The following is a 15,603-nucleotide window of genomic DNA, read 5'->3' on the forward strand; positions in this document are numbered from 1 at the left end:
CAAAGCCCACTCTTCCACTCTCATGATAATTCACTACATGCTGTCTTTGACTAAAGGTATTTGAGAAGCCCATTAGAGGATTAACACACTCTGGTTTGAACTCCTGCAGTTGAAAATAACCTTTCTAGTTTTTTACAGACCATTACTGTTTGGTATGAAACAGATTTTCAATCACAATACTATAGTGATGACTCAGTAATGAATTCAATGTCAGACTCTAGTGCATCCAATTGCATCGTCATCCTTGTGCTGGAAGAGTAGATGGTCAGAGCACGAGCAGGGAGGAGTGGATTTGTAAAGGATTTTCCACCCTTGATGTGGAGCTGATCTTATTTGTTGGAGAGTAGAGTGGTCTGCAGTATTAAAATATTAATGTGAAATCCATCCCAGGCCTTCAAGGCCAAACTTTAATCATCAAAGCATGTCACCGCCAGAAGTGAGACAAGATAGTGGAGTGAGACTGGACAGAAAGTTAGGTAAACAGTTAAAACAGCCAGAAGGCGAGGAGGGATCAGCCTAAAGTTGGATGCTCTACTCAGCAGGAGTCCACAGATTAATTACTGCAGGGCGAAGAAACAAACAGAGGCGTAATCTTTGCCACTTTCTGAGTATTGCTCTCTTAAGTCAAATTAACTGCTAAATCTATTGGCTTTTACTAGTTCTCCATGTGATTTTAGCAGGGGGATAATTAAATTATCCTGGTTTTTAATTGTTTACAAAACTTAGCACCAGAAATTTTATGTAAACTTTTTAAAAGGAAAACTGATGTTAGGAGCACCAGGGGCACAGCTAGTGGTTATTGTAAAATTGCCCGCCATAAAACCTCCCTGGGGCAGTCAGCTTTTTCTATGCGAGGCTCTCAAATGTGGAATGCACTAAGACACAAAGACTTTTAACAAAAATGTTAAAGAGTGGCTAAAACAAAATCAGAGATGTGAGCACTTTTAAATACTCCATGTTTTGATGTAATTTTATATAACTATGATGTATAATTCTACTACTTTTTCTTTTACTTTAATTTAATTTTTTATCAAGTGTAACTGTCTTTATGCAATTTCTATGCAAACTTGAAATCTTTACCATTACCTTCTTTCATCTTCTAACTAGGGACTGGAGATGGAAACTAGCAAAAGCTATAATCTCTATATGTGAAACATCAGTTACTTTTAGCTTGTTTGTAACAGGTTGAAGTTGCACTATGTAATTTACATTGTCCCTATAAAATAAACTTAATAAATAAAATAAATGGAAAGAAAGACTTATTATGATTGTGTTTCTTATGTTTACTGTTTATCTTTTATTCCTTTAGCTACAATGAGGTTTTATTATGTAGAGCTAACTCTGTTAAGAAGAAGTTTCTCTTGAATGAAGACTGTTTTCTAAGACTTTATCCCTTCCCAAGTAAAAAAAAAAAAAAAAGCTCCAACGGAGCATTATGATGGGCTCGTGTTACAGAATATATAAATGAGCATGGGATTCACAGCCATTAGTGTGATACTTGTGGAAATATTGTTTGTGAGATGCAAGAAGACAGAGACGTGACTGCAGGGCCTCACCCATCTTTGATTTTCCGTCCTCATACTTTGTGCGTTGCAGGACATGATGGACTATTCTGCTTCTGGTTGAATTGGAGAAGAAGGTCTCTCTATTGTTGATGGTGAAGCTGGAAGGAAAATAATAGCAGATTCCTTCAAATATTCATCATGTTGCAGCATATCAATACCATCCAGTGGCAGCTCCTAATGACAGCTTAGCCGATAAAGACGGGAGATTCATTAAACTTGGGAAAAGTTTGTGTTCACCCTGGCATCATTATTTCCCCAAAAATCGTCAGGGCTGACAAGTAAAGAAAAATGGAAATATTTCACTGACAAATGAGATTAGATGATGCCTTTCATCAAAGAGATGCTCACAAAATGAGAAAACGAAGGAATTGGGAAGAAATGTAATCATTTCATGAGCATCTGCTGCATTTCAATATCTTATTTATAATCTGCTCCTCTTTATCTTTCTGTATTGTGGCTTAAAGTCATGAAATATACATGATTTTTTAAAATCGATGCAGATCTTATAGACTTGTTTCCAGATTTCACCTTCACATAAAACAACATGAATGGAATTGATGTATACATATCAGCTCATACTGCTGTAACATACTGAGTAAGTTTCATCATGACTGTGTCTATGTCCTCCTTACTGGTGCATTCGTGCTCTGCTGAAGGGCGCTGTGTAGCAGTCCGTCTCCTCCAGGTCAGGCAAGGCCTCTTTGTCCAGCTTCATGGGATTTCTGGGAAGCCAGCTTTTGATCTGTCGACATCTCAGATAAAACCTGCTACAAGGATGCAGAAAAACGGGATTAACGGCACAGATTATCATGAAGATTGTTTTCTTTGGTATTGGACAGTGGCCTCTGACCCTTTTCCCCTAACATTACCCTGAAAAGCTTACACTGTGTCCCAAACACACAAAAAGAGACGCTTTTACACACATAGGAACACACTGCCCTGCATACTTTTTCATTTTCATGCTGCTTATGGCTCATGTGAGGTCACTGATCCAGGATAACAGCATGTAAATCCAACTGAAAAGATAATTCTGTTTTTTTTTTTATATATTTTAGGCATGATTTAAGAACTGAGTGAAGTCAAGAGCATTTTCTAAAAAAGAAGGAGATATCCTTCTTCATTTTAAATGACTAACCAGACCTGATGAATGTTTAGCAGGATTTTTAAAGGCTGTTTCTGCAACATGCTGTTCACTTGTCGGACACCTACCCTGCAGCAGAGTTGAATACTGCATAGAGATAATCATTCTTTCATCAACCTTGGTCCTGTCCTGTCCTGCCCTGGCCTTCTGATGGCCATTGTCTAGGCCTGCAGCAGGCCCCATCTCTAGAGGTGTCTCCTGAGCTAACCCCTCAATGACACACGTGGTTATCCTGGACCAGCCCACCGGTTCCTGGGCACCCAGCATGCGGTGAGCTGAATCAGGCCCAGGAAAGCTGCAGTTTCCTGTATCAAGCGGCTGACTCTTCCCATCCCTGCTCTCCTGATTGTGCAGTATTAGAAATACGGTCTTACCAACAATACCCAAAAATGTGCCGAAGAGACACAAAGAAGTCCAGCCGTGCCTCAGCCCATCAGTCAGTACAGGACTACTGCAGGTCTTTGACTGATGGCCAGAGACCTGCAGTAGTCCTCTAGCAAATAAAAAGCATAGCTTTCATGTAAGGGTGTACTGGTTATCAGCTCGTCTGATTATTGAGGCCAATATCTGGCATTTTACAGATGATCAGTATTGGCATTTTATTTTATAGATAAATGTGAAAACAAATTACTTAAAAGATGGACTACTTTGACTCAGCTGCAAGGTGTATCTGCCCCTCTGGCTTTGTTTTCACTCTCCACAGTCTCACCTAATATCCCTCCAACATCACTGCCTGACTGGCTAGATATCACTCAACCGCCAGCCACTCAACCTTGAGGCCTGGATGTCTGACACAGTGAGTGGAAGTGTCATTTTGTGTTTTCCTGCTGCTACAGAGTTGCTCTGTGCTGCTTCCCCTGTTGACAGTGATACTACTCTTTTTTTTATCAAGTAAATTTTCTTCTATCACATAAAGTACATTTTGTTTGTCATAATAAATGCATATCGATTCCAAATACCTGTTATCAACCTCATGAATAACTAATAATTGGTATCGATATCTGCCCTGAAAAATCGATATCCGTTCACCGTTACTTTTATGTCTGTCAAGCCTTGTATGGAATAACAGTTATTTAGGCTCTTTTCAGAGATCCTGATCATTTGGTTCAGCTCAGTTTTAATAATAGTCTTTCTGTTCCCAAATTCATCTTCATTGGTACCATTTAGCCTTTTTTGTGTCTTTAAAATAACAACAAAATTGGATAAAAAGAGGAAACGCCTCTTAAATGAGAGCTGGCTCTCACAAAGGAGCAAGCTCCCAAAACTAGCTGGACAGCAAATGAACACATCCTCATTCCCAGTAACTACTTAAAATGAACTGTCATTTCAATCAACCAGTACCCAACAAGACTTCTTTGTTGAATAGTATGTTGCCATGTCCTTCTTTCGCAACATGAGGTGGAAAAGCTGTTAAAGAGGAACCACTAGGCTCTTAACTCATGACTAATTTGCCTCAAGCGGCCTAATTGCACACATTACAGTATGAAGAGATAACAAGCCAAGGTAAGAGAGGCACAGAATTAGGTATGGGCTGTTGTTTCCATAAGAGGTGGGCAAGTGAGTACTGATATCTATATGAAGACATTTCACTAGTGCATAGAAAGGAGTTTGTTGGTACCCCAATGCCAGAAACACAGAAAATCTTAACTTTATTTAGATTTTACATATTATGTTAATTCAAGCAGCTAGATTTGGAGAAACAGGGAAAAATGCCATAGATTTGTGCTTTGATTACCTAATGAGTAATTAAATATTTGGTTCTTCTTATCAGATGCTTACTAATGAAGAAGCAGTGGATAAAATCATTCGTCTCATTCCCTTTTTTTAGTGAGCCTTGATTTGCAAACAAAGCACAACAGAAGTCAACAACAAAGTTAGAGCTACAGCAAAGAAGAATCTGAGCTTGCAGTCATGAGGCATTTAAAGAATAAAAATGCTTGGTTTATTGTCAGTATGATAAAATTCCATTTTTGAACTTAAGGATTTTCTACATATAAAATTGGAGAAATGACTACTTTATTAATTGGGAGGACAAGAATGTGAGAATAAAACTGAAAGGTAATCAATCAATTATTATTTGATACATCAATCTTGTAGAAAGATTGAGATTTCTCAGGGTTTAATCCCTCATATATGTGCAGATATTTCAGAATAGTTATGGTGGACCAGTCAGCAGAGCAAACACTGACATCCCATGAGGCAACATATCAGCAAGCTGAGTAATGCTTGCTCACTTCTTCTCTTAGAGGTCTCTAATATGTTGTGCCGTGCTCTGATATGGATTGAATTAATATAAATGGGATTTCTGGGGAGAAAGATGCTGCAGCCAGAGTGCATTTTATAAATGTTGTTATGAAAAGGACAGGTACTGTGCAGAAAGAAATGATATCAAACCAGTGAGCTGCCACCACCTGCACAGGGGCCATTTGTTCAGCTTTACAGTGACGTGAGTTAGCGACAGACCATTAGTGAACACATAAAGTTTATTTACTACTCAGGCAGATTTTTCTTTAGAGAGCAGCAGCTTAGTGAAAGACTGCAGAAGCTCTGAGGTATAAATAATGGTCCCCATTGTGTACGGTGACTAAGATTACTCTTACACAAGATTTAAAAGTGCTTGTTCTCTGTTGGACAGGTGGGCGAGTAGCTGTTATCTTTGTGGTTTTTTGTCTGCTGTGTGTAGGCGTTTTTGTCCTTAAAGCACAGACATGAAAATTTTATGCTATAAAGAAAAAACATATTTCCTATTGTGCATACTGCCAACTTGAGATTGTCTAATTACTGTATTTATTTCTGTCAACAATGTTATATTATATTTCTTATTGTTACAGCTCATCAACCAGTGTAAATGACAGAAAACAAAAGTTCAGGTACATTTAATTGACTTTGGTTAATAAGGTCACACCTTTTCTTGTTAATAAGCTTGGTTAAAACAGTGCTAAAGGAGTGAAGAAACTTGTCTCATGTTTTCAATTAAAGTGTATTTGTGGAAGTGGCAGGGCATCAGAACCCCTGCAGAGTTTCCACCGTGCCGACTGTCTCCAAATAACATCACCAGCCAAATGCTGGTTTCTTTTCCACTGTGTTGTACTGGCTCGACTTGTCTTGACTGATTTTGCTTCTTATTCTAGTTTTTAATCTTTTTCCCATTAGGGTGTACCTGGTACGTTTTTTGTTGTATCACCTAGCAAGGTGAGCTGATACTAAAATATGGCCTCAAGACTCCGCACCTCACTGAGTTGTTACAGGTGAGAAAATCTAAAACTATTTGATTGACTAAAAAATATTACACATACTGTTTGGTGTTGCTGTTTGCAATCCATCTCTCAAACAAAATAATCTTAGAACAAGAACCAGGTACATGTAAATATCCACTCTCTTCAAGTCAGTATTTAGTAGATGCACCCAATCACAGCACTGAGTCCGTGTGGATAGGTCTCAGTCAGACTTGCATTTATTGGCAATGCTATTTTGCTCTATTCCTCTTTGCAAAACTGCTCAAGCTCTGACAGGTTGCATGAGGATTGGGTGTTAACAGCCCTTTTCAAGTCCAGCCGCAACATCTCTATTGGATTGAGGTCTGGTTGTTGACTCAGCTACTTTACACTCTGCTCCATCTTTACAAGCCTTTAGGGCCAGCTTCCAAGATGCCTCCCCACAGCATGATGCTGGGGGTGGTGTGTTTGTGGTGATGTGTAGTGTTTGGTATCCACCAAACACAGCACCATGTCTGGTGGCCATAAAGCACCATTGGTCTCATAAAACCAAAGACCTCCATCCACTTGACCATGGACTCTCCCACATACCTTTTGGAGAACTCAAGTCCAGATTTAATTTGATTCTTCAATAGTGGCTTTCTCTTTGGCCACTCTCCCATAAAGCTTTGAATGGTGAAAAACCTGGGCAACCACTGTTGTATGCAGAGTGTCTCCCATCTCAGCTGATGAAGCTTTTAACTCCTTCAGAGTAGTCACGGTGTCTTGGTGGCCTCCCTCACTGGTCTCCTTCTTGCACAGTCACTCAGTTTGTGAGGATGGCCTGATCTAGGCAGATGATGGATGGATGCTTGATGGATTTAACTGAACTCTGGGGGTGTTGAGTCCCTTGAAATTTTCTGTATCATCCCATGACTTATACTTTTCTCTGAGTTGCTTGGAGTGTTCTTTTGCCTTCATGGTGTAATGGTAGCCATGCAAACTAATTGGCTAGACCTCTGTTGATTCAGGTCAGTCACATTAAAGGGGGTGAATATTTATTGAGAGGATTTTTTAAAGGTTTGTCGACTTTCTAAAATAAAAAACCTCTATGTTGTATCTTCATAAGAAGACCTACAACATGTATTTCTCTCTGGTATTTGTTGAATCTTTCTACATCCCAGTGAGACACAGAAATGGAAATCTGGAGTCCTGCGTGGAGCTTGGACTGCACATGAACATCGAATCAAGGCAGAAAAGCCTCTCTCTAAAAATAGTATGCAAATAAGACTGTGCAGCTCCATATGACTAAAAGATCACAAGTATTTTATAGGATAGCACTGCCAGTGTGGGGGACTTACAGTATTGTACTCCTAACAATGTGGCTAAATTGTGGGCCTCTGTGGATGGAAAGTTTAATTAACACAGCCATTTAAACAAACCTAAATGTGCCAGTACTGATAATGAGGGAAATCAACTGCACTAAGTCACTAACTTTAAATGACACTCTGACTATTTCACTTACTGTGGATATTAGCGATGCACTGGCCTACAAGATGATAGTACTATTTTTGTTCTTTATGCCAGACTTTGTTCTAAGACTCTTGGTAATGTAACCCTGGACTCGTTAATATTCTTGCAGCGATCAGAGGATGATCTGGATTCATCTTCATATGTTTGCCTTTCACCAACACTACCCACAGCTCACATTAGGGCTGAAGCCTCGCAGCTGTGTTGCTCATGAATTTCATTAGAAACACTGAGGCATCCAGCTTCCTGCCCCAAGCTAGAGATACAGAGAGAAATCTAACCTTGCAAAGCAGATGGATACGCCCGTTTCCGTGTTTCTCACTGGCGAATCTATCTTGCAAAGCTCCCGTCTGAACTGTTTGAGCCCGGTTAGAAAGTGACAGGACCAATCAGCGACAAGGGGCAGTACTCTGAGGCATGGCAGAGTCGTGATGTAAGCAAGCAGCAACAAGAGGCTGGTGCAATTATGGTGGAGGAGCTTAGCCTGGATGCTGCTAAAGCCCCAGTTTTATCAGAACTTGACAACATTTCTTTGTTAAAAGAAGAACAAAGAACAGCAGTGAGTTGTTTATCTTTTCAAAAACAACAGAAGTCGTGTATTTACATGTCTATAGTCGCCATGATTTGTGTTATTCCTCGGTAGCTGTGCACGCGCAAAGAAGGTGGCAGCTTCATCACGTGTTTTGTCGCTCTGATTGGCCCGTAAAGAAATGACAGACAGAACGTTTATCCAATCACCCCCGGTTGTTTTCAAATCCTCTGCCCTTTCCCAAATGCTTAGTATTGAAGGTTTTCTAGATGGATGTGTGTCAGGTTAAGAGAAATCATCCTCCACTTTAAATCTGTTTACCTGCCCAGGGTTTTGCTCTTCCAGTCTGTGAAGTAGCATTTTTTCCTGGAGGAAGAAAGAACAGACAAGTTATAGAGAGTAGAAGAAAAGCTGACTTTAACTGCTGTTAAATATTCACTTGTGCTCTTACCTGAAAGGCATTCGGATGTTCATCTGCTCGGCATATTTGCAAAGTGTATCCCAGGGAGCGTGGATCTTCACAAACATGATGTCGTTGTTTGTCAAAGAGGGCTGGAAAATCATAAATAAACAGCTGAAATGAGTGCCAAGGTGAGGAATTAAGATCAGATCTTTGAAATCAAACAAAAATCTTACCTCCTTCTCCAGCATTAGACCTTCAGCACGTAGATTCTTCTCAAAAGTGCACCTCTTCTCCACCTGTGGGCTTGACTTCTTGTAAACCAAGATGTAGTCGATACGCTTTTTTCCATCTCGGAAAAACAACCCCAAGGATTCACCTTGATTCTTTCCCTGTAGAAGATAATACATTTTAATGCAGGGATGCTGAGCACAGATCTGCTAAGGCCTCAAAAGTCTCAGTTATTCATCTCCATTTCACCTGCAGTTTGACACTGTGAAAATTACAGGGAGAAACATACCTGAAGTGAATCTGTGCGGGCCTCTAATTTAGCTCGGGTGACGGTCGGCTTTTGTAGTAGAAATGACTCATCTGCCCTCGTCTCACACGTCGTCACCTCCGACTCCTCCATGTACTGATCTTTCCCATCCTCTGCTGCACACAAACACAGCATGATCAGTCACACACTTATTGAGCAGGTAATGCACCAAACAGTCTCATACCTGTGCCAAGTCTTTTGTTGTTGATCTAGTCAATAAGCTTCTCAATCCAACCAACAACACTGAAATGAGATCGTAGCCAGATGAAAGTCTAAGTTATTCAAATGTGGGCGACAGCGTGAGAGCAACACCTTGATGTAATTAAACAAATCCGTGCACCGGTGTTGAGAGATTTCCAATCATGCTTCCTTCCTTACTGGATCTTTACACATCCCACTGATGATGCACAAACAAAATAAATGTTTGTTAAACCCACACTGTGAGGACTGATGAGAAAATTGGAGCATTTATTTCCCAACATCTCCAGGAGCTCTGTGTTCTGGGACTTTATCACATTACCTTCATGCCACAAACAAGAATAAGCTCGCCTGATTGATGAACAACAACTCGAGTGCATCACAAAATTTTTCAGTGATACTCAGTGTATCTGCTTTTATGGGAGGAGAAAAGTAGATTTTATCAGAGCAAAACTGCATCTGTCGAGATGGAACACAACATTTTGTGTGGTTATTAAGACACAGGCTCATAATACAGTCACTCTTATTACAATAGCGGGTTTACATCTGCACCTTTTGTATTTGACTGCCTATCAGGTGAAATTTTTAATATAAAACATCCAGAATTCAATAATGTTCTAATTACAGAGACATCCCCACTGTATTTCTTCTTTTGTGGTAATTTCATCTTATTCATGTACTTTTGTATTATTTCCCTGAGTGACAGGTTGAGTCAATTGTTGCAGCTTATTCTTCAACTAAATGCTCTTATAAATTGTTCTGCTTTGTGCAGATGTTTTCTACATATGTAGCTACCACTTGTTGGTTTTATGGATGTGCTATGGAAAGTTGAATGTCAAATGATGGGCAGTAGACTGGCATGGACAGACAGTTTTTTCATGAGTGATGCTCCTACCCTATATGGACAAAAGTATTCAGCTGCCTGACCATTACACCAGCAGGGACTGTAATGACACTGTATTCAAATACATGATCATTAATATGGGGTTGGCCACTCTTTTGCAGCTATAAGAGCCTCCACTCTTCTTGGAAGGCTTTCCACAAGACTTTGGAGTGTTTTTGTGGGAATTTGTACCCATTCACTCTATAAAGCATTTATGAAGTCAGGCACTGATGTCGCACCAAAAGGCGTGGCTCGCGATCTCCATTCCAGTTCATAACAAAGGTGCTAGATGGGGTTGAGGTCAGAGCCCTGAGGGGGCCAGACAAATGTTTTGTGCACTGGAGCACAGTCATGTTGGAATAAAAAGGGCCTTCCCCAAACTTTTGCCACAAAGTTGGAAACATAGCATTGTCTAAAATGTTGTCAAAGCATTCATGACTCTTCTGTATCTTAGCAGTCATTGACATCACAGTGTGGTTTTACTTAGTCTTTCTCTTTTTGGTTGAGTTGCTGTTGCTCCTAAATGCTTCCACCTAGATTTACTTTGGCCCTTTTGCCTTAATTAGTGTGATAGGATGGTGAATAGATGAGAGGGATGAGAGATAGGGGAATGACACGTGCAGAAAGAGGAATCTGAGCTGTCTGCATGGGGTGCGACCTAACCAAGACCATCTCTGCCCAAAATCTAAGACTTTTAAGGATCCACAGGAACCCTGCCACCTGTTACACTTGGACTTTTAGTTTTCATTTTGTTGCTGTAGGAAATACAGGAAGTAACCCCCCTTTTACTGGTGAGACACAAGAAACAACCGCCATGATTGAAAAATGAATTTAATGCAGAAGAACAAAAGCGCAATTCAGAAACCAATTGGTGACATTATTGCAACTACACCCATGCTTACATACAGACTATGGTGAGATAGTATGACAAAATCATGCATGAGTGATATTTGTGACACCTGCATAAAGCAAAATAATTAACAAAGGGGAAAACAACCAAAAAAAGGTCTAATGAGTGGATATCATGACACACACTGAAGAGAAGAAAACCCCTAACCCTACTAGATAGGGCATATTGTTCAAATTGTTCATTAGCAATAAATCAAGTTGATTTTACTGTCAGAACTTTATCAAACTACTGTGCTGTCACAAATCATAAAAATAATTCATTCAAACATAATGAAATACTTCCATGGCATAAATGATTAAGAGCTCAAGATTAAAGATAGCATCTTTTCTGGGATCATATAAAGTTCTGTTGGTCCATCTGTGCTTATTTAAAACTTTATTTACAAACACACAGCTTTATCAGATTCATTATCTAGCCAAAGTCAAATTAGATTCTCAGTCCAGTTAATTGCTGAAGTGTGTGCTGACTGCCAGGACATTATTGAGTTTAGTTTCAATCACTAAAAATAATCATTAACTGTGATTGGTTGTTGTGCCTAGTTTTACTCAAATCATCACCCTCTCAGATCCAGGCTGATACCCAGAATCACTTTATCTCTACCAAATGGTGAGAGGCAGTCATGACCACTTGCTGTTGATTTGAAGGAGTAATAACACTGGCCAGGTTATCTGACAAAACAAACAGAAAAAAAAAAAAAAACGCCAGACTGAACATTGTAAAACAACTTCCTCCAGGATTCATGACTTCCATCAGAGTGCACATGGTGTAAAAAGTTGTGCGATATTGATTGTGTTGAAACATTGTCTTCACTGACATCAGTGTGAGTTGCTTTCATCCTAAAAGCCTACACAGTCCATTTGGATATGGCTATAAAAGTGTCAGCTGAGCTGAAAAATGACTCAAAACTTTGGGCAGCATGGTGTGCTGTAGGGAATGAGAAAGCAGTCTGAGGATGACACGGCTGGATCATGCAGATATCACACAGAGAGAAGGGAAGAGACTTGATCTATTAGCATTTTTCACATTTAAGCTGCTGAATATTTTAAATGATCAGCTTATTATATGTGTGAGTTGTAGAGAAAAAGCTACTGATGCTTACAGAAGCCCAAAGCAGACATTCAGGCACACGTTTTCCAGTGATAACGAGTCGTTTCTGGTTTAGGTCTTTTCTCGTGTCCCCAGAGATCAAAAGCATAAAATAAACATTGAAATAGGCTAACTTCTCTCATTAGTGCGGGCAGCATGACAGCATGGCACATCGTGGTCTGGCCTGCCACAGTGAGCAGCCTATTAGTGTGTCTGCTAGGATGCCAAAAATGATCGAGGCCTGAGGAAAACAAACTACATCAACTTCTTTTCACTGAGAAAACAAGAGATTGTATCTCAGGGTCAATAGATAAACAAGTTGAGATTTCTGGAAAATATGCTTGTCACAGAAAAATGGATTGAATTTAATTAAAAGAGCTGTAGCAGTAGCGAACAGGATATTTAAGGGACAGGGATGAAAACGATAAAAAGGGCACCTGCTGTTTATGGTTGGGCAACATAACACTGCAAAAATCAAACACATATTAACAGCAAATCATACTGAAATTTTAATCCACACCCTGATTTTTTCCCGGTTAGGTGACTGTAACTCTCTCTTCTCTGGCATCAATCAGTCCTCCATTTCATCTTCAGTCTGTACAAAACGCAGCAGCTAGTCGTCATTCCCATATCACTCCAGTTCTTGCATCTCTTCATTGGCTTCCAGTTACTTTTAGGATCAGTTTCGAAATTGTATTAATCACATACAAGGCCCTGCATGGGCTTGCTCCTACATATATAAATGAACTACTGAGCCTCTATTCTAGCAGTCGCCATCTTCGATCGTCTGATCAGGGTCTTCTAACAGTCCCTCGTTCAAATTTTAAATCCAGAGGTAATCGTGCATTTGTAGTGGCAGCTCCTAAACTTTGGAATAATCTTCTTGGTAACATCAGGTCTGCCGAATCTGTAGTCTCTTTAAAAAGCTGCTAAAAACTTATTTTTATAGATTAGCTTTTGTATAATCTCTACCCCACTCTGTTTTACTTTAGTGTGTGTATGTACATGTGTTGCAATTGAACATTGGTTGTGTTGTGTGTACTGGGGGTATGTTTGTTATGTTTGTTTGCTTATCTGTCTGCCCCTTTTGGGTTTTGTGAAGCACTTTGTAACTGTGTATTTTAAAAAGTGCTATATAAATAAAGTTATTACCATTATTATAGGTGAATCAAAGGGGCACTTTATCATGCTAGTATACCAAATGTGCATCAAAGAGGGCACTTTAGCATTTTTGTCTAAAATAGCAGCAGAGAAACTTTGAACAGAACTTTAACTTTTGGTCACTGTCCATTTATGTCAATTTTGTAATTTCAATTCACCTGTCTTCTGTAGTTCTGGCTGTTGGTACAACCGTGAAGTGTTCTGGGTTTACCCACAGTCTGTTTACCTGAGATAAAGAAGGATCCAAAGCCTGTGCTTACATAATAAGATGAATAATAGACAACCTGAGCAAGAGCATACCACCTCCAGTACTCTGTTTATTGAAGAACTCGCCAAAATGCCCATTGCTGTCTCAGCAGTTTTTTTTGTTTATTTGGTTTTTTGTGTGAAATGCTGCCTGAAGTCACACACTTCCTGAGTGCTGCTAGAGTTAAGACAGCGGCGATGTATCAAAAAAAGTTTAAACTGTAAATTGTATAGTTTTGAGTTTTCTCATTCATCTTAAACTTCTAAGAACTTCAATCTATTTTTATCAGAAGACCCTGATATCTTAATTGTTTTTGAAGGTAACAGTTTATGTTAACATCATTTCTAACATTGTCGGGGAATTTTCAGTGACTTTTCCAGTGGTTTATCTTGAAACGATTATTCCCAGCATTGTTGCATCCCTTCTTACTTCATCTACTTCATAAGCATGATGTACGCTCCAGTGAATTTATCGCAAAAGCTGTAAGACTCCACATGTTAAATTTTGGGTTTATTCCCCAGGTGAATATTTGCAGCCTTGACCCATTAAACAGAGCTCAGAAGGAAGCTGGGTAAACATCATGCCCTTGTCTAGTGTCACAGGTTTCTCTGTTGCCTCTCTTCTCCTAGTGCTGAGACAAAACACACCTCTCACTCAGACATCTATTTTTAGCTAGCTCCCACCAAAATAGCAACACCTCACCTTACTCTGCCTTCTCTCCATGAATATTCACATCGCTATTTTGCACAGTGCATCTGCGGGGAGACACTGAAAAGTTGGCACAATAAGCATGTTTCAAGGTCAAGGAAATGCCAACATGTTGCCTATTCTGTTTCAAAATGAGATCCCTCATTGACAGTACCCTCTGAATATTCTTAAAGACCCTGATATGACTGAATAAATCTCCCCTCCCTGGCAGAAATTTCCTATTTTGACCAAACAGAGATGCATTGTTTTCCTGACATCAACATTTTCTTACACCAGTCCTTGCTGCCTCTCAAAGAGCAATGGACACATGTGACTGAGTTTTCTTAATCCCCTGCAGCAGGAACACAATCTGTGCAATCAATATCCAGAACACGCTTTAAATGTCAGCCACAAAATTAAAATCTGCAAGCAACCAACTCAGTCCCTGACTGCCCAACACAACATTCAATACAGACAAATTGTATTCTATTTAAAGAATATCCTGATTGATTAATAAACTATTGTTGGTTTTTAATGACATTTAGCATCATTTACTGGCTGTAGATAACCAAATGAAGAGCATGATTTAATGAGAAACAGAAATATTACAAAATCATGCCATTAAATCAGTCCAACTGGTATTAAAGCTCAAATAAAAATATCAGTTTTTGCAGCAGCAATAAACATCACTTTGAATATCATGACCTTATTACTTACTAATAAAATCTTTCATTTCAATTTTTTAAATTTGAGGCGAGGTTAGGATGACTAAAGGCCCACCTCTTTTAGCTATGCATCCAATCTCTGCCAGAGTAGCCTATAAGGTCATCAGCACTACGTAGCTGTGCATTTGTGTGTCACTCTGCAATACCTTGAGGAAACGCTAGCTTGCAGTGCCATTTCTATGCCTGTGTTTGTCACCAGTTTACATTTTCACCTTGTTGGCATGCAGGAAATCATGTAGCTGAGGCATATTGAGCAGCAGTTGATATACTGCTGATATTATAAAGAAAAAAAAGACATCAGACATCAGACATGATGGAATGTATGATCACCTAATCAGCTGGGGCAAAGGACAAGAATTTTAACCGTAATCTGCCACTGAGACATACATGAATGAGTAATACATCATCTATATCAGTGGTTCTCACATGATACAGCCATATGACCCACATCCTACTCTGCAGTGTGATGTTGCAACCAAAATTTCTGAAATTCTTTAAGGAAAATCATAGGAAAACCAATTTTTTTGAATGTATTTCCATTCAAGATGACAGGTTAATTTAATAAAACAACCAGAATTTACTCCTTATCCTGCAAAACAGAGTAAATAAAATATATGGACTGATGTCTGCCTTGGGCTGCAGAGATGTTTTGCCTTTTCCCCTAAGAATCAGCTCACGACCCACTGAAAACATGCCGTGACCCACTTTTGGGTCCCAACCCACAAGTTGAGAACAACTGCTCTATACGTCGGTATGTCATCAAGTAGGCCTGATCATCTTCTTCATCGTAGCCATTTATCTCATTTTAG

At 39.5% G+C, this 15,603-nt stretch overlaps 1 protein-coding gene across 2 annotated transcripts in view; it reads right to left on the reverse strand.

Annotated features, from left to right (window-relative positions):
• The window catches only part of ano3 (anoctamin 3), a 67,900-nt gene that overhangs the window by 26,595 nt on the left and 25,702 nt on the right, over positions 1-15,603 (reverse strand). The window contains exons 3-8 of one of the 2 annotated variants that reach the window (XM_041796705.1): positions 8,880-9,010; positions 8,596-8,751; positions 8,411-8,511; positions 8,281-8,325; positions 2,198-2,332; positions 1,557-1,663 (exon numbers count right to left, since the gene is read on the reverse strand). In XM_041796705.1, the coding sequence (XP_041652639.1) occupies positions 1,557-1,663; positions 2,198-2,332; positions 8,281-8,325; positions 8,411-8,511; positions 8,596-8,751; positions 8,880-9,010 (675 nt within the window). Of the gene's footprint in view, positions 1-1,556; positions 1,664-2,197; positions 2,333-8,280; positions 8,326-8,410; positions 8,512-8,595; positions 8,752-8,879; positions 9,014-15,603 lie in introns of both variants that reach the window. The other variant, XM_041796704.1, reaches the window with a different exon arrangement.

Source organism: Cheilinus undulatus, linkage group 9, assembly GCF_018320785.1.
Source record: "Cheilinus undulatus linkage group 9, ASM1832078v1, whole genome shotgun sequence".
NCBI classification, from domain to species: domain Eukaryota; kingdom Metazoa; phylum Chordata; class Actinopteri; order Labriformes; family Labridae; genus Cheilinus; species Cheilinus undulatus.